The sequence below is a fragment of the Condylura cristata genome, unplaced genomic scaffold (assembly GCF_000260355.1).
Source record: "Condylura cristata isolate star-nosed mole 26May11 unplaced genomic scaffold, ConCri1.0 scaffold00026, whole genome shotgun sequence".
NCBI classification, from domain to species: Eukaryota; Metazoa; Chordata; class Mammalia; order Eulipotyphla; family Talpidae; genus Condylura; species Condylura cristata.
Window position 1 is genome coordinate 18,206,682 of NW_004567127.1, and position 22,490 is coordinate 18,229,171.

Sequence of the window (22,490 nt, forward strand, 5' to 3'; positions counted from 1 at the left end):
ACCTCTCCTGACCCGCCCGCTGCTCCCCTCAGCAGTGTACTTCGTCAATCTGCCTGTTCTGCTCCCCACTCTGTCTCTGGTGAATCCTCTCACTGTAGTATATCTTCTAGATTTCTAAAAAAATTTTTTGAAAGTTATTATGAAAAATGTTAGAAGGTTAGAGTGCTGATTTTTTAAACACTGTGGCCAAAGTTTTGGTAGTATGGATAATAAAAGATATGTCCTCTCACACTTTCTCCTTCCTCCTGATTTTAGTGAGGGTATTATGAATTTGCGAGGGGTATGCACATGTCGAGCCTTTCAGGTGATGACAATCTTAGTTTCTTAGTGAAGCTTACCCAGCACACCGTGCCTGACACCTCACATACCTGCTCTGTGTGCACCTTTATACCTCCCTAGGCCCTCCACTGAAAATGCTGTTCCTGCTGCCCTCCCAGGCCCTTGGGTTCCTCTGCTACAAATGCTGTTCTCTCTGCTCTTCCAGGCCCTCGGGGTCCCTCTCCTGCAGATGCTGTTCCTTTTGCCCTCTGGATCTTTCTCACTTTGTGACATTGACATTTGTTGAACAAAGAGAGTAAAATGCTTTTGGAAAACTAAAAATGTCTTCCAGATTCACTTGATAGGCCCATTTATTGCTGCCATAGAGTGTTAAGGCTCAAAGACACCCAAGATACCACTTAGGTAAACCTACTCCCTTTACTGACGAAACAGACATCTCAACAGGCCTAGTGGCCAGGCAAAGGTGACAAAGGGGGTGACATGAATCAGATGTGACATCCAGTACCTCCTGCTCCCACAACCCCAGAAAAGACCACAGCAGGCCACTGTATCTTGAACTTGACGGAACACAGATGTGCCAGCAGGACTCCACCACGAACCCACCAGAACAGTGACGGGATGCTGGGAGACAAGGCAGTCGGGAGGGGCCCCCAGGACTCTGTAGGGATGCCGGTACTGTGTGATGGGCACAGCCGGTCACGAGCCCCTGCAAAGCTATCAGCTGCTGCTGCTAACTCACACCAGTGTGGTAAACCAGCGTGGTCACGATAAAAAATACAATTAAAAATGCATTTGTTTAAAGACATCAATTAATAATTGCAGATGTTTTGTTTCTGAAGCTTCTAAAGACTCCCTCATGTCAGCCTCCTCTGTGCACTGGCACTTTCTACCCAGGAAGCAGCTTCCCTCCCACCAGGCCTCGGCACTGCTGGACAGCTTGTTTCCTTTGTCCTTACTGACTTCTTGCTACACTTGGGAGATGCTATAAGCTGTGTGAAGGCCACGTGGACCCAGGGCTAGTGCTGAGAAATTCCAGACCCTTCTATTCAATCATCCTGCCATCCATGGGCTAGCGTGGAGGGTGTGCTTTGGGGACCTGGGCAGTGCACTGAGCTGGGGTGCAGCCTTATATTCCCAGGGCCTCACCAAGTTCCTCTGTTGCTGTCTTGATGGAGACAAGACGCGGGCACAGCAGATGGGCCCCGGGCATCTTTCTCTGTTCACTGACATGCATCCTTGATGAAGAAGTCAACTGGCCTCAGCTGTCTCACCCCTTAGATGAATGTAAATCTAACAAATGCTTTTTTCCTGCTCCACCCCAATGCCAAATGACCCAGACTGTAAAAGGCAAAAGGAGGGGAAGATAAGACCACTTGAGGACACGTCAGTGCCTGGATTCCATGCTAAAGCCTTTAGGACTTTCTAGCCCCACCTAGATAAGAAAGCTAATTGACCAACATTCTCTGAATTGCTGCCTCTCCTCTCACGGAACTTGTTTCTTATAGTTGAGCCCGGAACAGAAATGAGAGAGGCAGGAGGGCCATCCAGCTCTCCCTGACACGCTCGGCTCTCTTGACTTGTTCTTTTCCCTCATGCGTTTCCTCCATTCTAGCCTTTCTATGATCCCCACCCAATCACTGCTTGGGCTCCGTGTTCTTCCAGGTGGGGCAAGCTGACATCCAGACTGTGACTCTCCCCTCTCCCCGGCTTTTGCTATCACACTGTAAGCTCCGTAAGCCCTTCAACCAGTGGAGAGGAAAGGAAGAGAATTCCTTATATGAACCCAATGCTCTCTCTACCTCCAGACTACAAAAATGAGACTCCCCTGGGTTGGAAGGAAAGAGAGATCTATAGGTCCTGGCCAGAGGTCCAGGTCTGCTTTTCCAGCAGGGCTGGAGATATGGTGAGACTCTCAAGGGATGTGCCCTCTTCTAGGGCCATGATTTGTCTGGGAGGGACTCCCAAGCCTTCAGCGCAAGGACCAGAGCAGTTCCAGACAAAGGGGGACATTTGGTCCCCTACCACTAGCACACCCAGGCAGACAGGACCCTACACGGCCTTGCAAAATATCCCTGCTTCCCAAGTGGGTCCTGAAGAAGCAAAGCAGATGGAAGATGAGTCTGGGGGCATCTGACACCTGGTGTCACCCCCTGGGGGGAGAGAGACCAAGAATAACAGACTAAAATTTTCTGTCTGCAATGGGAACTCCAAGTCACTAGTGAGGTTGAGAGACATGTGCAGTATTTCCTACACATCTGAGTCTGTGGCTGAGACCCACACTCATGTGCAAGTTAAAGACAAGATGCAGGGCCCGGCAGCCCAGAGCCGCGTGGGATCCCTGCTGCAGCGCATGAATCCTTGACTGCCGCATCAAAGAGCCTTTTATTTCTCAACCACTGTGACTCACACCTCCTTCCATTTTTTTTTTCTTTTCATGAAGTCCATCTTTCCTTCTAAACAGCCTCCCACAGGCTACAGATGCTGGAGGCCCAGCCTTGGGGCCGGCAGGCAGAGGGGCCATGGCAACGTAGAAAGCGGGAGTCTGAGGCTGCCAGGGCACCACGTTGGACACTGGAGCCCAGAGCCTGCTGTTTTCACAGGGCACCTGTTTCCTTATTTACAAGGAAGTTGGGTTTTGCTGACTCCAAACTCAGGTTTTCCAGATCAAAGTGGAAAACACAGGCACTGTCTTTCTGCCTACTTCAGCGTAGCTGGGACTTGTTAGGGCAGAAGGCGCAGAGAACATTAAAGCGTCACTCTAAGTTAGGCTCGGGAGAGGAGGGTGTCAGTTAAGCCAATGGTGGTTTCCTGGCTCAGATGACCTTGGAACCAGAGGCCTTTGCCTGGTCTGGTGATGCAACTGCCCCTGACTGCTGATAAGTGGGAATGACAGAAAAGAAACCCGAGCTAGAGGCGGAAAAGGAGTGCAAAAGGATATGCTGTGCGAGGCGTGATTCCTTCACTCGGCCACTAGTGTTTCTGTCACCTGTCACCAGTTGGATTTGCATGCTGCTCTTTGTCACCATCAATTTGAGAAGGGGGCCTGGGCATTGCTTCGGATTCAGAAGGGCTGCTCTTAGCAATTCATGTTCCCTCAACAAGGCCTGAGAGTAGCGGTTCTAAATGTGGGTGAGGTGGAGAAGGCGGCTGTGTGTTCTGGAAGCTTCTGGCATGCAGACACACCAGTCTGGGTGGCCTTCCTGGTAACCCCAGGCACTCAGCGCTGAGTTCTACTCAAGCGACTCAGGCTCAGACCTTACTGGGGTGGTGATAACAACTCCCACTCATTCAGAACCTACTTCTGTGTGCCAGGCACGGAACTAGGAGCACTGTCTAACTCTATAATAACGCTGGAATTTCGGTATCGTTATGACCAACTTGTTTAGTATACGATAGACTTCCAAACTTTGGTGAAAGCATGAATAAACAGAAATAATTAACCCTTTTTCCACCACCAAAGAAATGAACATATATGGTACGTGTTTCATTTATAATACATTAGCTCAGTTTCTACATATTATTACTGTTTATAGGTATTAGCCTCTCAGCTGCCTGTGAGGTAGATGCCAAAAATCTGGCTTAATACATGGGGAAACTAGGCTCAAAGAAGTGAATAGTCCGTGCAAGATCACACAGTAAGTGGAGGAACTGTGAATCAAACCCAGCTCTGTCTGCCCCGGAATCTCCTCCTTCCCAGTTTGTCACACTTCTGGGAGAACGGGCGTGCATCCAGGTGCAAGGGGGGAAGGAATGAGGAGATGACTAGATGTCGACAGCACCTTGCAGAAAAAGAGAAGGCTGAGGTAAAAGGAGAAGAGAGGAGGCTTGGGAAAGGAAGTTAGGAGTTCAGTGCCATTAATAAGAGGTACCCATCTTCCCTAGAACCCCAAAGTTTGCATCTTCTGTCCCTATGAGCAAGGCGTCCATGTTGCCCAAGGGGGGCAGGAGAGACATCGAGCTCTGCCACTACACTGTGTGGTGTGACATACCTGTTTGTCCTGTGTCTTGTGACACCCAGGGGAGCTGAGGACGAAGAGACACAGAATGAAAAGTAACAATCAGAAAAGCTCTGCCTCCGTGTGGCTCTGGCTGAGGCACTCCCCTCTAGACAATCTGGGTGAGTGTGCCAGAGGCTCTAAAGTTCTGAGGTCTCAGCAATTCCACTCCTAGGTAGGACACCAAAACATTAATTCAAAAAGATACTAGTTACAATAGGTAAATTCTGGAAGTAACCCAAATGCCCAGAACTAGATGCCTGGATCAAGAAGATGTGGTAATATACACACACACACATATATATGTGTGTATATATATATATGTATATATATATATATGTATGCGTATATATATGTGTGTGTATGTGTATATATATTATATATAATATTATATATAATATATATTACATATAATATAATATATAATATTATATATATAGTAGAATATTATTTGGCAATCAAAAAGATAAACTCATGCCATTTGGAGCTGGAAGGGATTATGTTTAGTGAAATCAGTCTGAAGGAAAAAAGAAAAATACTGAATGATTTCACTTATAGGAGGAATTTAAGAGAATCAAATAAGACAGTGGGAAAAATGTGTATTGTTACTGCAATGCAAAAACAGACAATTATAAACCAGAGAGATTCTACAGGGAGGGGGAGAGAGTTGGGTAGGGAGAGAGGAATATTGGGGGCTAAGGTGCTGACGGGGGGAAGTAAACATTGTTATAAAATGAACAATAATGTAAGTAGATATATAAACAATAAAAAATAAAGTTCTGGGGTCTGAGCTCCAGTGGAAGGAGAGTGTTAGTGGGCTCGTGGTGACTAGGTGTGAACTCTATGGGGTAACCTTGACCCTCTGGCTTAGTATTTTCACGGCCAGGGACTTCTTTTAGGTGATACCTCTCATTTGTTTCCGGGCAGGAGGGTGATTCCAGGGGCTGGGTGAGGTTGGATGGAGCAGCAGAGCACAGGCTGGCTCAGCCTTAGCCATTCTCAGAGAAGCGTCTGCTCAGCCCCTCAGCTGTCTAACAAGTAGGCTGGGGGCGGGGGGCGGTCTATGGAGACCTGGGAGAGGGTGGGCTGGTCTTTCTGGTTCAGGGGTGAAACGTCAATAGGCTCTTCCCGCAATGTAATCTCCAATTGCTCTTTAGCTATTCAAGATGATATTTTTAATCTTCCTCTCTCAATTGTTCAGAATTTAGATCAGGAAGAATCAATGGCCTGTTAGGTGTCTAAGAGCCCCACATTCAGCTGTTACTTTCCTCCTGTCCAACCTGCCACAGCCTGCTACTTAACCTTTCTGATCCTAAGCATCCTCCTCTATTTAAAAAAGAAGGCAAAACCCCGCTCACACAGGATCATCTGTGAGGACGAAAGCAGCTTATACAGTTGAAGCATTCAGCATAGAGCTGGCATGTGGGAGCAGCCAGGATGCGCCGCATACCTTGAAGGGAGTCAGTAACTGATGCATAACTCAGCTGGCTTCCAGAAGGGCTTCCAATGGACTCAGCGTCCCCTGCCTAATTTACTCCCCCTTCCCTACAGTGAGGTCGTCATTCACTCCATAAATATTGCCTCTCTGAGTAGGCAGAAGAATTTCAAGTCAAGAGGGACCTCAGCAGCCCACCTAAGATGACAGCTGTTCATGGGGCCTCACCCCCAAAGGAGGAGAGGCCCCCCTGGGGAAGAGGACAGTAGGGCCCCACCCTCCTGAGCCCTGGACCTTGCAACGCACCCCCAGCAAGTGGGTGCTGGGCTCCAGGGAGGTTGCCATTCCCAGGCAAGGCACTTAAAGCCACAGCCTTAAGTGCAACAGGTTCTATGCCATGTGCCGGGAATGAGAGCAGGCAGTTTTCTCCCAGACAGTCTGGGGCCGCTGATAAAAAGGTGCCTTAATTCCTTTCTATCTAAAGCCAGGCTAGTACATTTGCCATGAACAGCTGGGCTGTGGGGATTACTGCTGTCTATAAATGGGTCTTAATGCAAATTGTCATATGGACACACATATGAGTTTCCCTCTAAAACATGCACACATGGAGGCCCTCTCTGGCCCTTCGTCGTCAGCTGGTGGCCCCAGAATAGCTCCTGGCCAGTGGGTGGGGGTGAGAAGATTCTGTCATTGAAAGAAAGGCTGCCCGGAGGCCCCGGGTGAGGCCACCTATTATGGTGGGGTCAGCGAGCAGGCGAACTGCATCCTCTTAAGGCCTTTGGATCATTTTCATAATCTAGTTAGAGAAGTTACCCAATAGTCATTCCCTTTCCCCCCTGAGATGCACAGGCCACTTGGGGAGAGGAGGGAGGTACTGGAGATCAGCCAGTTGGCTTGGGATGAAGCAAAACCTGACATGGAAGTCACCGCGAGCCTTGGCTATTGATGGGCTGTGAGAAAGGGGATCATTGAAACCAAGCAAACTTCCAGGAAGGGGGCAGGGGAGGCTTTGTGGCATTACAAAGTCAAGTCTGCTCGAAGGCTTATAAGACAGAGGCCAACATTATGTCGGCTGAAAAAAAGTACTGGCAGGCAGGGTGGGTTGGGGGTGGGCTATGAAGTTGGGAGGGGAGAGGTATGTGCATTTTCCAAGTAGCAGAAAGCTTGGCCCTGTGCTGGACTCACATTTGGGGACTTTCTGACCAGTCTATTTGTTGGGCGGAGGACAGGAACCATGAGCATTTCTGGTTAAACACCAAGAAGCCATGTTGTGTGTATTTACTGGGCAGCTCATCTCCAGACAGAAGCTGGACGGTGCACAGGCAGGCCTGAGTGGTCTGGCCTCCCCTCAGATGGTGACTCTGAGCTATCTAAGATGGACCAGGCCCCCAGCCATCTTGCATTATGGCTCTGGTTGGAAGAAGGTGTGGGGGGTGTCGACCAGCAAGGTACTGTCTTCACTGTCGAGAGTGACTGGGGTGCTGGCCTCTTATCAGCATCACATCCTCCTTATTCCATGTATTTCTTGTCACCACCATGAGGCAGCAGGACAGGAAGCATCACTGCATGGAAAAGGGGTACAGATAGCTGACTCCTGTGTGTCCACGCACATCCTCAGGCCACTACACAAGATTCTGGCAGCTCAAGATCAGGGCAACATAAAAACACCCCTGATCTTTGAGATTCCAGGGAAGTCCTCACCGTGGGTAAGTACAATGTGAAAATAAAGGTCGTGTCATTTCCACTATGACAGGAAAGCACTCAGTTCACCTGTTACCATCCTGCCCACACCCCATGTAAAGGGTCACAGTGGCCAGGCAGCAGGATGGCACCCACCTGTCCCAGCACTCAGCCAGGTCCCCCTGCAAGAGCCAGAAAGCCATAGCAAGGTTTCCAGGTGCTTTAATTTGACCCCTTCATTTGCAGAAGCTCAGTAGCTGGAGGGATTCCCTCAGTCTCCCCAAAGCAGGCAGGTGCCAATGGCTGAATTTCAGCCATTGAATTTCACCTTTAATGAGTGTTCCTCCCAGGAGGCCAGGGAGCATCGCTAACTTGGCCTCAGTCCACAGTTCACTTCCTATGCCCATTCTCACTTCTGCTAGAAGAACAAAGGGTTGAAGAAAAATGCATGATAAAAACATCTTGGCACAGCGGGTTGAAGCACAGCACTAACAAGCTAAAGCCACTTTCGCATGAGTTCGATCCCCACCTGCTCCGGAGGTGACCCACATGGCGTGGCAGACCTCTCCTGACCCGCCTGCTGCTCCCCTTAGCAGCGTACTTCGTCAATCTGCCTGTTCTGCTCCCTGCTCTGTCTCTGGCAACTCCTCTCACTGCCCCTGCATCTCTGGCCTGTCCCCCAGTTCTGTATGCATAAATAAATAAATCTTTAAAAAATGTGTATGATAAAAAACATATACATTAACAAGTAAACAGGAGCCAAATAATTGACAGAAGTCAAGTTTTCATTAAAAATAACTGCAATTGGCCCTCCCTGGTGGCGCAGCGGGTTAAAGCACAGCACTGAGAATCTGAAGCCACTTCCGCATGAGTTCGATTCCCGCCTGCCGCCTGTCCCGGAGGAGACCACATGGCGAGCCAGACCTCTCCTGACCCGCCCGCTGCTTCCCTCAGCAGTGTACTTCGTCAATCTGCCTGTTCTGCTTCCCACTCTGTCTCTGGTGAAGCCTCTCACCGCCCCTGAGCCTCTGGCCTGTACCCCAGTTCTGTATGAATAAATAAAATAAAAATCTTTAAAAAAAAAAACTGCAATTGGGGCCTCCCTGGTGGCACAGGGGTTAAAATCTCAGCACTATCAAGCTCTCGCCAGTCACTGGAGCATGAACTTGATCCCCATGGCAGGAGAGCTGAAATGGTGCAGCAGACATCTCCTGTCCCACTCTCTGCTCCTCTCAGCAGTGTATTTCAGTAGCTCTGCCTGTTCTGCTCCCCACTCTGACTCTGGTGAATTCTCTTGCCCTCTGCACCTCTGGCCTATACCCCAGTTCTTGCATGCATAAATAAATAAAAATGAATCTTAAAAAAAAATAACTCCAGTTGAACCACACAGCCAACCCAAGGGCGCTGGAGATAAACTCATTGCAAAGTGATCTTTTCCCAGTTTGCAAATTCCAACTCTCGCCCGGGCACAGTCAAGGCCTGGGAGCCACTCTGAATTTGTGTCCTCAGGAAACTAAGTAAAACACCAATTTTGGTTCATTAATGACACACTTTCACCAGTTTTAGTTCCACACTATGAACTATGATTGATAAACAGCCCTGGATTGTATGTGAAAACAAAAACCCATGGAATTTTGCCTTTAAGAAATGAAGAAAGGCCATTGGGAAATGTTCAGGTCTATCTGGAACTGTCAGTCAGAGTCCTGTGGCCACCAGTGGATTTCACTGACAGGAACCTGGGCGCTAACCTGGTGCTGACCAGCGCTGGGACAGAGGTGTGTGTCTGTAGTGGATAAGAGATGCGTGGTTAGGAGACATGTTCATGCCGTGCTGCCTGTGGACACCACAAGGACCCACAAGAGGCGTGTGCCACTCCTGCTGCTCGGCTCACATGCAGAGTCCCATGGGGGACATCTCAGCCAGGTCCCTACAAAGTGCAGCAGCAGGAAAGGCTGCTAATCTGCTTGCCCGAAAAGCTGTGAGAAATTCAAGTCCAGCCTCCTAAGTTTTGACACTGACTTTCCTGAAGGGAGGAGGTACAAAGGACAAGTCTTTACTGGTTCTACAACTGCTGATTCATCTCTTGCCCCCTTCCAGGTCACCACATCTTTTCTGTCCTCCTCCACAGAAGTCTGCTCGTAACAAGGCTTGCTCATTGACTTGTCTGGGTCTTGACTTGGACAATTGCCAAAGAAAGCCATTCCAGAAAGGGGAGATGACTTTCTCTGGCTGTTTAAAAATGCATGTAATGGTTAAGGGTTGGCGTCTTACAGTCAAAACAGACTTAAATTCAAATCTAGGCCTGTCACTGACTTTGTAGCCTCTCAGTTTCCTCATCTGTAAGTTGGGGATAGGATCTTAAAGGGCTGGGGTGAAAACTAACAGCTGATGTAATACAGGAAAAGTGCTGAGCACACCCCAGTATTACAAAGTCAGCAGCTCACTGCTATTGCTGCCAGTGACTGGCCAGCCAGTGGGTCTCTGTACTCAGGCCTGTGAAATCCAATCTCTTCTATGAAATGCCTCCTAGTCACCAAGTTGAGCTACCTTCCCTATCACCAATATTCCCCTTCCCTGAATTTCCAATGTCTTCCCTTTAAGCCTACATTTTTTTTTTTTAAGATTTATTTATTTGTGCATACAGAACTGGGGTACAGGCCAGAGGCTCAGGGGTGGCAAGAGGCTTCACCAGAGACAGAGTGGGGAGCAGAACAGGCAGATCGACGAAGTACACTGCTGAGGGGAGCAGCGGGCGGGTCAGGAGAGGTCTGCCTCGCCATATGGTCACCTCTGGGGCAGGCAAGAATCGAACTCATGCGGAAGCGGCTTTAGATTCTCAGCGCTGGGCTTTAACCCGCTGCGCCACCAGGGAGGGCCTAAGATACACTTTTAAACACACACTGGACTGATACATAAATGTCTTGTGCAAATGCCTCATTCTCACATTCCCAAGCTGACTTGTCAGCTCCCTGAAGACCTGGCTTTGCTTTATATTGATTCTGTACCCCATGGTCTGGTTTTCCCGATGCCCAGCTCCAAGTGGTCTGCACATAGCAAAAGCACATAGAGAATATTTGGAGAAATAAATGTGTGGCCCCCACACATACGTTTTTTTTCAGGAATACAAGCATGTGGTGTGTACGTTGTAGAGAGACAGGTAAAGGAGAAATGATAGGTAGAGGTCTTATCCTTTACTCTGCAAGTGAACTTCTCTGCAGCCTTTGGTTGAGAGTCTATAAAATGCAGCAGCTGTCCCCTCTTCCCTCCCAGAACTATGAAGATGGATTATGCTTTTAAAAAGTAATGATGAAACACAACCAGCTCCTTGATGTTAAGTTAAGAAGAGCATCTGGGTTCTGATGGCAACAAATAGATCTCCTTCTCTTTCAGCATTTCCCAGCTCCTATTGCACAAAGCAGAGAAAATAAAAGAAGCCTCAGCTCCTCTAAATGGGATTTCCACAATCTTCTCCTAGTAACGCATTCCAGTGCCAGGGATTTTTCAAAAGGCTAATCTAAATTCCTTCTCTCACATGAAGCTGACTTTCCTTTGTCCACTGCCAAACGAGATCCACAATGGTTCTGACCATTGTTACACAAGAGTCATTTGTATTCTTAAAGTAGTAGACTTTCTAGTAGTAGATTTAGACCAGAAGTGACCTTTCCCGCCTCATCAATCTTCACATTAACTATTTTTCTTTCTTTTCCATTTTCCCTCTTCGTCCATCTCAGTCTCTTAGACATCAAGCCTCCCAGCATGGCCCATGTTGGCAGCGTGTCCCGTCCCGTGGCTGTCACCAGTAGGTAAAAAGGCTCTGATGGTGGCTGGGGCATGGCCTGGCACACAGGCACCAATACTAGGATTTGGGCGGTCCCTGTTTCCACCAGTGATTCGCTACAAATAGGGCAGATTTGGCCTTTTTGTGACAATCACACCCACTGTAATTCCTTTATAAGGATCCCTCACCTTTGTAATGATAGAGCGTGGTCAATGCTAATACTACATATGTGCTTGGAGACATTTTGCATTTCCAAAAGGAACGGCACTGGGCTACTCTCAGGTGGTTACATTACAGAATGCAGAAAATAAGTCCCTCGGGATCATAGGCAGAGAAAAACAATACAAGATGGTGGTCTGCAAGTGTGTTTTAGCAGCAGAGTGCCGTCTTCACATGTACCTTCAGTGGGGTCCCAGACCTAGTCAAGCAAAAGTTGAGTGCCTCTGGTTAGGGCACAGTAGGGCGGTTGTGGTCTGGAGTCACCGCCCACCTTCATCCTCCTAACCCACTTTTGCTGATCTCCACCACCCATAGGGAGCCCACAGGCTTTGATGGAGCACTCTGAACACAAGGAACGAAAGACCTGACGTTGTACACGACAGCCAGATGGGATGGAACCGGATAGCAAAAGTCCCAGTGCCTGACTTCCTACTCTACATTTCTTTGCCTTGATTTTTACATCTTGAATTTTATCATAGGGCATGTTGGTGAAGCATCTCAGAACCTTTGTGGAATAAGTTGGTATCTGGATATGAGCATAACAGATCTAGGAAGAGCAGGGCCGGCATCTACATCAAGATGAGATATTCAGAGGGTTTGGCTGGACGTGCTGTATGACCACTATTCTGGAAGGTACCAAGGCATTTCGTTATGTTTTATACACACTGGCTCAAGTCAGCCAAATGATCCTAACTATACTCTAAGATGTACTCCCAGATTCTTAAAAGCCCTAAAAATAGAGCTTTACTCCGAAAAGGCCACTCCTGCCCCTGAACAATGAAAGGTATTCTTATTATTACTTATAAGATATTAAACACAATGATCTAATTAACCCCTTTCCTGTAAACGGCACACTATGGTGTTGGCACTAATAAGAAGTACTTTTCCAAATGAAATTTCTGTGGACATTTAAATTGTGAAACAGCCTGTGAATTACAAAAATACTGCTTTGTGAAAATTTCTCTCAGTGCTATTAAAATTTCCTAAATTATCTACAGGAAAATAAAACATATATTTAAATTCCCATCAATTTGAAAGATCTAGGAAAGAAATCTGAAATTCACACAATTGCAGTATATAATTTTTTCTTTTTTAAAGAAATATTTATAGCTTGATAGGGAAAGTCGGGAGAAATATATTAAAATTAGAGAGGCAAAAGAAAATTAGGGAGGCGATTCTTTTCCCATTTCAGGAAAATTATAGTTCTTAGAGAAGACATTGGAAATTGGCTCTCTGCTGACAGATATTCATTACACTAGGGTTTCTAAAGCCTCCTCCCCTTTTTGTTTCCAAAAGAAAAACACATTTCTTTCAGAATTTAAAGTGTGGCTTTACTGACTCAGTTTCTGAGGTAAGATCTGTAAAATGCTGCCCAGGAACTAGGTCCCTCAGGCAATCTGCTCTCTGCCGGAACCCAGCATAATTTTCACATTAAAAAAATACAGTTGTACCCCCTCCCCCATGGTTTCACTTTCCACAGCTTTAGTTACCTGTGGTCAACCACCACTGGAAATATTGAGTAAGATACTGAGAGAGTAAGATACTGAAAGAGATTCATATAATTTTTATTAGGTGGTATTGTTGGGATTGTTCTATTTTCTTCATAGTTATTGTTGTTGATGTCTTACTGTGCTTATTTATAAATTGAACTTTATCATAGATACATACACATAGAAAAGGCATAATATACTCTATGTAGGGCTTGTCACTAGGCACGGTTTCAGACACCCCCACTGGGGGTCTTGGAACATATCTCCCTTGGGTATAGATGACTGTAGCTGAAAAAAGTCAAAAGAAGACTATTTCTTGACATATAATCTTCTTGAAAAAGAAGACTATTTCTTCACTGTCTGTAAGTAAATTTGTACCAGAACATAGTCATGTGCATTCATTCACAATTTGTGGCTGCTTTGCTACCACCACAGCAGAGTAATACAACCAAGACCAGATGGCCCAAAAGTCTAAAATATTCACACATTCTGGCCTTTTACAGCAAAAGCAGCCAATTCGTAACCAAAAGATAGAGCTTCCCCCAGCTTTGGTTCCCTCTCCAAGTTCTGGGACAAGAGGTAGAGATGTACCTGGTTGAGATGATGCAGGCATTTGTCAAGACAGAAGCAGGATCTGAACACACACCTCAACCATGCACGATGCTGCTGGGATGAGATTCAAAGTCAAAGGCACAGATTAGACAAAATATAGCAAAGAGGTAAGCAAACAATTTCTGTAGACACACAGCTTCTGCTGGGAGACTTCAGCGCTTGGGGAAGCAGTTCTCATGGAGTATAGGGGACGTTCTATTAATTAATTATTATTACTACTACTCCCACTATTGTTACTATGAGCAAAGTTCTCTTTTGTGGGTTTACCTGTTATGATTGCTATTGACCTCAGTAGAAACTGACATGGGTTAGTCCACACTTCCCAGCAAAGGTAAACTCGTCTCTTCATCTCCCCTAAGTGTCTTCAATTGTAAACTTCACACTTTCAAACCAAGTTTTATATTAATGAAAAACTCACATTACTAAGACAATCAAGAATGGACCGTAGATTCTTGTTGTGCTCACATAAAAGAGGAATCAAGTTTAACATTTTTGGAAGTAAATCCTATAGTGAGAATTTCAGCACGAAATTACAAGGCGGGGGGGGGGGATCAGTCTTTTGAAATATGACTTGAATCATATATAGCTCAAGAGTGAGTAATTTAATGAAACTTTGGGGGAAGGGTGATTGAACAAACACATCCTACCCAATGACGAGAATAAAAAAAAATTCCCTGAAAACAATCCTGAAATAGTCTTCTGTGAGGACCCCAGGAATAACTCAGCCTTATATGGGCATTTTCTTGTCCCAATGTTAATTCAATTGGATGAAACTTGATCTGGATGCTTTTCAGCCTGACTGCGGTTGTGAATGAGCCATTTAAAGTAGGAAAGATCACACAGAGAGTGTGTGAAATGTTTAAATTGTAGACAGTACTGGTTGTAAGACTGTCTTTTCTTTTTTTTTTTTCTTTAAGAAAGGACACATTTCTTCAACAGTTTCTTCACGAAAGGGACATAGGCTCCTTGGCATTCTGGGACCTGGGGAGTGAAAATAACCTTTTATAAACCTCGGCCAGAGAGACCAACGCGCCTGCTCCTCTTTTAAATTTATGGAAGGTGATTTCCTCTAAGAGTTTAAGATGCCCAGCCCTAGGAAAGAAAACAAGCTCCCTCCTGCTCATTAATTTATGTGTATCTGTTACTAATACACGTATGCATGAATAAGAATCGTACGCATGAATAAGAATCCTTACTCCAAGTTTCCCATGATTGAAAGATCAATTCATTATGCAGGATTCAGAGCAGCTAGATTTGGTATAGAAATGCCTCTTTTAGTCACCAAAATGTTCTTAAGTGATAAATCTTGATTATGGACTTAAAAAATATTGACGATTCAACTTTCTATGTAAAAGCAAACAAAACCAATTCTAGAAATAATTATGAATCCATGTGTAAATTACTAAGGACACCCAGTATACTCAAAAGGCTGGACTCAGGTAAGTATGTGAAGTCGGTTCAATCACCAGTACTAACAAGGGGTGAGAGGAGATTAACGTGTGAGAACAGAGAAGTTGGGGAAAGTCCAACCTTCCCTTGTTTGGCAGGCCAGAAATACCATGAGAACAGCTGTTTTCCTGGTGTTCTGGTTTCCACTGGCATTCATACCCAAATGTGCATGGAAATAAAAACCAGGGAGGAGAAAACCCCCAGGCACAAAAGCCCTACAGTTTCTGTCCTTTGAGCTGAGATTTAGGTCAGCTTGCCCATTTCTCACTCTTAAGTGTGTGTGTGTGTGCTGGAGCGCACACCCCACTCTCAAACTCTCTCCTGTACTCCTTCATGCCCACCAGTAACTTCCAGTAAACCCTCTAGGAAACCAACGGCAGAGAAGATGTTGGCCTGAAAACAGAAACACACAGATACTATTCCTTGTAATCTTGTGGTGTATTTTAATGTTAAAAAAAAACAAAAGCATGTTAAGTGTCCACCAAAGTTTGTTTAAAACTTCATCTTAAGACTCTCCCTCCTCCCCACACAAAAAAATTCCTCTCTTTTGTTCAGCATTTAAACCAGAAGGAAAACCAACTTACTCAGAACTACCCCCTCTCTATACCACCATGTTGGAGAAAACCCAACAAACAAAACCATAAATAAAATAAAATGGTGGGGGGGGGGAGTGTGGCTGGGGAGGGGAAGGCCCGAAGCATTTTGAATGGACAAGATCACAGGTCAGATTCTATCCTGAGACTTGGTGCAGCGTCCAGGCACTAACTTTTCAGCCTTCAAACCCATCTGCCCCATCAGTGGAGTTGCTGTCTTACCTTCTCTTTCAAGCTGTTATAAATATACATGAGAATGGTCCTTGGAATCCTAGTCACAGTGATTAAAAATGAGCCTTTTACGACTGTTCCTTGATGGTAGCAAATAAGAATGGAGAGAGATGAAAGGATTGGGCGATCAGGAGGGTCACTTTTATTTCTGGGAACAGGGAAAAAAGACAGTATTAAAACACTTTAGAGAGGAGCAAAAACCTGTTTGGTTCAAACCATTAAATAATATTAACAAAAATGTACAAAATGATGTAAAAATAAACTATTACATATATTTAAAAAATAATATTGACACATTATAAAGAGTTTTATATTCTTTGGTAGCTGAGATCTAGCTTCGTTTTTTGGACTAAGGTAATTCCTGTTGGCTCCAAACAGAATAGGTGATGAGTTAAAATACACGAGTTCCCCTCTTTATTATCTCTCCTCCCTCCACAAGTCCTGTAAGTGGCCTATTCATCTCATTTTCATTTTCGGAAGTTTAATCATATAATCATCTCTGAGGTTTAAAAGACACATGAGTGCACAGAAGTGTTGCCAGCATTAGCTTGGTGATGAAAAGCACCATGAAATCACATGACCATGACTGGCAGCCAGAGAGGTAACAGTGAGCTCAGCTTAAAGAGAAGGCCAGAAAGCCTTCTGCATGGCGCTAGGCTCCTGAAATTCAGCTGATTTCAATTCTGTTCTTTAAAGGTCACTTCAGTGCGAATCATTTACGGGACTGGTCATGACACAGTTTCCAAGAATGCAAATGTCATTTTCACAGACTGGGAAAAAAGTGAAAAAGAGCAGAAGGGCACAGCCATCCCCCCCCACTCCAAATCTGAAAGCTAAAACAGGGAAGGCTGATACACCCCCCCTTTGCTGAGCCTCTGAATTCCCTCCGGTGCCAGTTTTGGAAAAGGAGGCCCTTTCCGAGAAGCAACTTCACTAAATCCAAGTGAAGCTTGGTTTCTTCATAATGGATTATTTGACAACTTGCTCTGGTTGCTAATAAGTCACTATGAATTAAGGTTGCAACGAGAGCCTAGATTTTGAAGCAGGAAAAAGAAGGCCGCCAGAAATGTTTTCAAGAGTTGGCAATGGCTGTTATTTGCTGTAACTTAAATCATTCAGGAAGGAAAAGAGAACATAATAATAATATTGGGAGCAGAATAACTGCAATCCAATTGTCGCACAGAAGGGCTATATATGTCTCAACTCAATATTATTGAAAGTAGGAAACACCAGGAAAGCTATCGCTGATATGAATTCATTTTAATCTCATGAACTGCGAGAGGGGCATAGGCCAGGAAAATCTGACACAGTTTTTCCCTTTCCTCGGTTTTTTTTTAGAAGAAGCATGTTTACTTTTCCACTTAGGAGATTTATGTGCCTTAGAACTTACTACGGTGCTCAAGGGGAGGTGCAGGGAGATGAGAACAACACCTGCTTTCCATCTGTTAGGGAAACAGATGATTCCCTGGCCACAGAGATTGGGGGTCTTGGGGCCTGGTCCTCCAGGTACAGGAGTCTGGGGTCAGATAGCAGCTCTCTGAGCAGCTTTCACAGTGATGAGATTAACTATTTCAGTCAGCCCATCACTCGCCCATCACTCGAGGCTGAGCTGAAATAAGATCAGAAGTTCCAGAAGCTGTGATATTGCTTGATGACAGAGACCAGCTCACAGAGCCAGGCCTCACTCAATAGGTGCCCTGAGACGTAGACACCACCCTCACAGAACAAGGTCAAGTAATGTTTGCGAGACTCCTATCTTCTCTTAGACCACTTTCCAATTTCAAAGGAAACAGCAACCTGTCTTCCTGTCCTTGCTGTGTATTCGGTTAGGACCTTCAGCTCTGTCTCCCTCACAACCAGCAAAACCTGCCTCTGGGAAGATGACTGATTACACTTGGAGGGGTTTCAAGTAACTCATAGCTCTCAGCTGAGCCACAGTATGATCAGTAAGGGAGGCAAGGCAACATCAGGTGGATTGGACAATCCAGAAATGAGAGTCCGAGGAGGCTAGGGCCTCTGCTTAGCCTGGCTTGTCTTTCAAGAGTGAGCAGGTGCTGAGCACTGCACAGCCAGTTCTGTGGGTGGTGGCAGTGAGGAGGACTGGCCAATGGAAGCGACCTTGTCTCCAGAGGTGCCCACGAGCCTAATGTCCAGTCTTTGAAACCCAAGGCAGTCCTCTGCACCCAGGTGCTCGGACCTGTGCAAGGGACCAAGGCCCAGAACATCAACAAGCTTCTGTGCAAAGGATCTGGTGGCCTCATCTATTCAAGTCTTACAACGCCTTGGGAATCACAGAACATTAGCTGTTTTGCAGCTACTAATCTCTTGGACAACAGAGATACGGTCAAATCAGAAACTTCAGGGTCCTAGGAACAAGTTTTATTTCTAGTTACATCCAACCCAGTGGCCATGAAGAAGACTTTCAATAATTGAAAAATTATTTTTGTGTTGAGGCTCCTTGATGATGTCTGGGCTGCACAGGATGGATGGTCTGCCATGTAAATCTGGCCCCAAGAAGAGAAGTACCATATGGTCCCACGAAGACCATGTCCGTTCTTGATATTTCTTTCAGCAAAATCACAAGGTGGGGTGGGAGGAATGTGAGGAAACTACCAGGTTCATCTTTCCAACCCTAGAGAAAATGGAAATTGCCTTTATTGGGAAGAGCAGGATATTTTTTAGCTGTGTTCGGCAGCTCTCGCTGGAGTTAGGGAATTCATGTCTCCTTCCTACATTCCTTAGGCTCTGCTGTAAATCCATTTCCTTCTCCTTCCTCCGTGAATCCAGAACAGCTGGAAACCATCTTTTGCAAATTTGAAAATGATGATGAAGTCATGCCTCAAGCGTCCCTTCACCGAGTCAGATAGTTCTAGCTCCTTCCGATCACCTCCCTAATCACATCTTTAGGCTCTGAGTTCATCCCTTCTCCAACAGGTGGTTGTAAAAGGGATATTTGACAGGTTGCCCACATCCTGGTACTTGACAGCTTTAGCTCTCTGAGTGCTTAAATGAATGACAAAGATGAACACACTCTGCTATTTATGTACTTAATCCTCATCCTGGGAGCAGGCTAGAACATGAGATTAAAGAATTGTGACCGTGTAGATAAAAACCTTGAGGTTTCAAAATTAGGCACAAGATCAAAAATAAAGCAGAACCCTTTAATAAATGAAAGACTAGTGCTAAAAATATATCAGTATGCACTTTATTTTAAATTAGTTTATTTTTATCAAGTAATAAGGGAAATACCTTAAAAGGTCAAATAATACTACCAAGCTTCAAAAGAAAAAGAGCAATTTTCTTCTCCCACCCTCATTTTCTCTCCCTAGAGATAACATTTTCCTCCACATATGCCTGTACTACTATTTCTTGGCTTTTTTCAGCCTCAGCTATTATCAACTGACTTCCCATCATGGAAGAGACAGGCTTAATTCTCTTATGGTCTAAACTCCCCAACACACTGAGATATAATTGACATCCAATATTATGTAAGCTTAAGGTGTACACCATGTTGATTTGATACACTTATACAATGCAAAGTGAACATCAGCCAGATATTATGAATGGTCAGATAGTTACCATTTCTTTTCTGTGATGAGACCATTTAAGATCTACTGTCTTAGCAACTTTCAAGTGTGTCATTCTGTCTAAAGAGTTATAACCACCATGATGTGCTTTAGATCCTGGGACTTACCTTCTAACTGGAAGTTTGCATCCTTTAATAAACATTTCCCACTTCCCCCAAGCCTTAGTCCCTGGTAACTACCTCTGTTTCCTGTATTTCTGTGAGTTCAGCTTTTTAGATTCCACATATAAATGATATCCCACAGTATTTGTCTTTCTCTGCCTGACTTATTTCATTTAGCATGATCCGTCAAGCTCTATCATGCTGTCACAAACGGCAGGATTTCCTTCTTCCTCATGGCTGAATAGTCTTCCTGTGTGTGTGTGTGGGTGTGTGTATGGGTGTGTGCATCACATCTTTCTCCGCTCATCTGTTAACACTTAGGCTGCCTTCATATCTTGGTGATTGTGATTAATGCTACAATGAACATGGAATGCAGATTTCTCTTCAAAATCTTGTTTTCATTTCCTTTGGACTTAGACCCAAAAGTGGAATTGCTGGATCATATGGTAGTTCTTGTTTTTTTATTAATATTTTATTTTGGGGAATTCTAGTTATAATTTTTCCATGAAGCTCCATACTGCTACACTGTTATCTTAGTGACTTGCCAGTCTTCATTTTGCACGGGGTTCCCTTTTCCCTACATCCTCACCAACACTTGCTATTACCTCTTGTCTTTATTTTTATAGACAAGGGTAAGGTGGAATCTCATTGTGGCTCTGACTTGCATTTCTCGTATCTCATTGTGGTTCTGACTTGCATTCCTCTGATGATTGGTGATACTAAACTCTGTTTTTTATACCCTTTTGGTCCTTCTATGTTTTTGGGAAAATGTCTGTCAGATCCCCTGCCCATATTCAATTCGATTTTTTTTAGTTACATGAGTCCTTTATATATTTTGGAAATTAATTACTTATCAGATATCTGATTTTCAAATATTTTTCTTCCAGTCTGTAGGTTTGCCTTTTTTCACTGGTCATTTCAGTTGATGTACTGTTACTTATAATTTGTGTTTATTAAAAAAAAATCTGCAAGGCCAATGCCAAGGAATATTTCCCCTTATGTTCTATTTATTTATTTTTAAATTTATTTATACATATAGAACTGGGGTACAGGCCAGAGGTGTTGGGGGGTGAGAAGATTCACCAGAGACTGAGTGGGGACCAGAACAGGCAAACTGATGAAGTACACTGTTGAGGGGCGCAGTGGGCAGGTCAGGAGAGGTCTGCTGTACTATGTGGGTCACTCCCTGCCTGGGGATAGAATTCATGCTGCAGTGGCTGCCAGAGCTACACAATGCTGTGCTTTAAACTGCCGCCGCACCAGGGAGAGCCCTCCTTATGTTTTATTCTAGGAGTCTTGCAGTTTCAGCTCTTATGTTTAAATCTTTTATCTTTGAATTTATTTTTGGGAACTGTATAAAATAAGGATATAATAGTATTCTTGTATATGTGATTACCTAGTTTTCTTTGAGCTATTTATGGAAGAGGATATGCTTTCCCTTCTTATATTTGAAGATTTAATTGTTGTTTCCTGGCAGTGGTCTGTTTATCTGTGTATCTATTTTTATGTCAGTACCATACCATTTTGATTGCTATAATTTTGTAATGTAGTATGAAATCAGAAAGTTTACTACCTCCAGTTTTATTCTCCTTTTTCAAGATTTCTTTGGCTATTCAAGGAATTTTTAATTCCATATAAATTCAAGAATTTCCCCCTATTTCTCTGATAAAGACCACTGGATTTTTGATAGGGATTCATTAAATGTACAGATGATTTCGCATTACATCTTCTGATCCATGAACACAGAAAATCTTTCCATTTTCTTAGTCTTCTTTAATTCCTGTCATCAATCATACAATTTTTATGTAGATATTTCTCCTTCTTGATTAAATTTGTTTTTATGCTCCTGTGAACAGGATTGTTGTTTTTATATCTTTTTCAGCTATTTCATTGTTCATTTACAAAAACACAATTGTTTTCTGTATGTTGATTTTGTATGGTGTATCTTTACTGGACTTACTGATTAGTGCTTACAAATGTCTTAGTGGGGTATGGAGGAGCACATATACCACATACCAGCAAACAAATACAATCTTACTTTTTCCTTTTCAATATGGATGCCTTTTGTTTCACCTTTCACCACTGGATATATTTTAGATAATATTTAGCATTTGTACATGAATGATATTCACAAGAGACACAAGTGGTTGTTCTGATTATATTTCTTTTCCTGCACAACTTTTGTTTATCGAAGTTAATAATTGTTTCACATTATTATTTGCTTGTATTTCCATTAGCTTCACCAGATGCTTCAACAAAGTGTGAATCTTTCTCTAAATCTGATATTCTCTTAGTTTCTTTTTTTTTCCCTTGGAGGAATCCCTCCTGAGCCCACTGTCTCCTACTCCACCTTGGACTGGTATTTTCTATACCTGCTGGACAGCTCTCTTCCTGGGAAGTCCCTTCTTTTCTGTGCTGGAGCTCACTTCCTGAAACTCATGTTTTACTCCTTGGCTTATTCATTCATTTCAGTATAGAACATCCTTATCAGAAAGAATGTGGTTAGGAAGTCTTTTAGACTGTTGTATGTCTGGACATGACTTACTGTTCTTTATCTTTGACTAACAGTATGAAAAGATACAGAATTCCAGGTTGGAATTTTGAAAGCCTTGTTCCATTGTCTTCCAGGTTCAGAGTTCCTGTTGAAAGTCAGATCCTTTCCAGCTCTTGATTCTTTGACTATGGTATATTTTCCTCTCTAGAAATTTCTGGCTTTTTCTCTTTCTTCATGTCCTTCAGCTATGGGAAGTTTTCACTTAAAATTCCTTCTATTTTCTTTATTCTTTACTCCTGGAATTTGTATTAGTCATATGTTGGTTCTCCCAGGTTTTGAACTTTCCCCTCTTTCTCTTCTCATTTTCTCTTTGCTCTCCCTCCTGGAAGAGTTCTTCATATTTGATGTTTTTCTTTTACTTTCATTATAGGATTTTTCTTTTATTTACCTTCAGTACAACCCAAAATTTACACAGGAAAGGAAATATAATGTTTAATTATTGTTGGCTATCCAGTCACAAATAAGGGTGAGGCACAATCACAATAAG

At 44.1% G+C, this 22,490-nt stretch overlaps 1 protein-coding gene across 1 annotated transcript in view; it reads right to left on the minus strand.

Annotated features, from left to right (window-relative positions):
• SLC44A3 (solute carrier family 44, member 3) overlaps window positions 1-22,490 on the minus strand; it is a 57,863-nt gene that overhangs the window by 10,332 nt on the left and 25,041 nt on the right. Inside the window, exons 9-10 of the mRNA XM_012730027.1 lie at window positions 15,753-15,909; window positions 13,468-13,542 (exon numbers count right to left, since the gene is read on the minus strand). Of these exons, the coding sequence (XP_012585481.1) occupies window positions 13,468-13,542; window positions 15,753-15,909 (232 nt within the window). The remainder of the gene's footprint in view (window positions 1-13,467; window positions 13,543-15,752; window positions 15,910-22,490) is intronic.